The sequence below is a fragment of the Tupaia chinensis genome, unplaced genomic scaffold (genome assembly GCF_000334495.1).
Source record: "Tupaia chinensis unplaced genomic scaffold, TupChi_1.0 Scaffold143624_1, whole genome shotgun sequence".
Taxonomy (NCBI): domain Eukaryota; kingdom Metazoa; phylum Chordata; class Mammalia; order Scandentia; family Tupaiidae; genus Tupaia; species Tupaia belangeri.
In genome coordinates, this window is record NW_006203472.1 from 1,309,232 (window position 1) to 1,310,771 (window position 1,540).

At 64.5% G+C, this 1,540-nt stretch overlaps 1 protein-coding gene across 1 annotated transcript in view; it reads right to left on the reverse strand.

The window, feature by feature from the left end:
- The window catches only part of PGGHG (protein-glucosylgalactosylhydroxylysine glucosidase), a 7,972-nt gene that overhangs the window by 2,140 nt on the left and 4,292 nt on the right, over positions 1-1,540 (reverse strand). Inside the window, exons 7-13 of the mRNA XM_027766678.1 lie at positions 1,426-1,537; positions 1,199-1,271; positions 982-1,118; positions 778-911; positions 582-677; positions 324-421; positions 45-256 (exon numbers count right to left, since the gene is read on the reverse strand). Of these exons, the coding sequence (XP_027622479.1) occupies positions 45-256; positions 324-421; positions 582-677; positions 778-911; positions 982-1,118; positions 1,199-1,271; positions 1,426-1,537 (862 nt within the window). The remainder of the gene's footprint in view (positions 1-44; positions 257-323; positions 422-581; positions 678-777; positions 912-981; positions 1,119-1,198; positions 1,272-1,425; positions 1,538-1,540) is intronic.

Below are 1,540 nucleotides of genomic sequence, written 5' to 3' on the forward strand. Positions count from 1 at the left end.
GGTCCCGGGGTTCGTCATGCAGTTCGGGGGGGGGAGCCGCATCCCCGGTGGCGGGGGCAGCCGAGACTGTGATGGCCACAGCTCGACCTCCAGTGGTGGGGCAGAGGGCCCTGCCCGGGCTGTGACCTCAACTGTCACAGAGTCCTCGGAGAAGGAGAAGTTGAGCTTGTTCCCCTGGTAGCAGACGCCAGAGACACACACTCCAGAGAGCCCGGCTGGGCACATGGGGTCAAAGGTTATGCCCGCCTTGGTGATCCTATGGGGGGAGAGTTTTGTGAGGAGGGTAGGGGCAGGAGATGCCCTCCGCCGGCCACTGCACTCACCTGAACCCAGTGCACCCGAAGAGCACAGCCTGCAAGAAGCCCCCCATGCCCGTCAGGAAGTTCACAGTCCCTGACCCATCCGCATTCTCCGTCCACACCTGCAGGGGACAGGGCAGTCACCGACAGGATGCCAGCCCACAGTCAGGCAGGACGTGCCAGGCTGCGACCCTGGGGCTTGGCTGGGGTTTACTGCCACCATGCCAAGGCCCAGCAGGAGGCAGGTGTGGTTAGTGTGTGGGTCACGGCCGTCCGGCTGACCTTGAAGGGCTCAGTGGCATTGGCAAAGCTCCTGTCCAGGAGGCTCCGCGCTCTCGCTGGGTCCTTCAGCTCCATCCAGCCCACAGCGAACATGCTCTGGGGTCAGGGGTCAGAAGACAAGCTGATGAGGCTCCCTGTGTGGGGAGGGAAGACCAAGGCCCGAGGGCAGGCTCACCGCCCACCCCAGGCTCCTCACCCAAGTCATGGCAGGGCCCCGGGGAGATGTCACAGCCTCGTAAATCTCTAGGTTTTTCCTGCGGACATCAGGGCTCAGGGGGAAGGGGACAGGGTGTCCCAGGAGCACGACATCTGCCTGCTTCACCTCTTCTCCTGGGGGAGGGGACTGCTGATGGGGAGGCCTTGCAGGGAGAGGGCCTGCAGGCGCTCAGAGACCACTCACCAAGCTCATATCCATCAAACTCGGGGTGGAAGTTCTGTTCCGGGTCAAAGGGCACCTTGATTTTGTCAGCTACCTCCAGCCACTGGTTGGGGACCGGCAGGCCCAGCTCCTGGGCCAGGGCGGCGGCAAAGTGCAGGCTGGGGGTGGGGAAGGAGGCTGCAGCTCAGGGCTCCCAGCTGGGCACTGCCTGGTGGGGTGGGGCTGGGGCAGGTCTGACCTGTTCTGAACCAAGATGTTGGTGTACACAGAGTTGTTGACCCCGGAGTGGTACTCGTCGGGAGGCATGACTCCTGGGAGCATGAGTTCAAGGCGGGGCTCAGTGCAGGGCTCAGGGGCCTGCCCTAATACAGCAGGCAGCGTGCAGCTGGGGCACATCAGGTGCCTGCCAGCCCCCCTCCCACCTGTCACCACCCACCCTGCCCCAGGGCCACCCAGGCGCCTTACCCCTCAGGTGGTACTTCTCCTCCTCAGGGCTCCACTCCACACGGCTGCACCAGAACTCAGCCACGGCACTGACCACGTCCCAGCCGCCAGCCTCTCGGCAGAGCTGCAGGTCCTG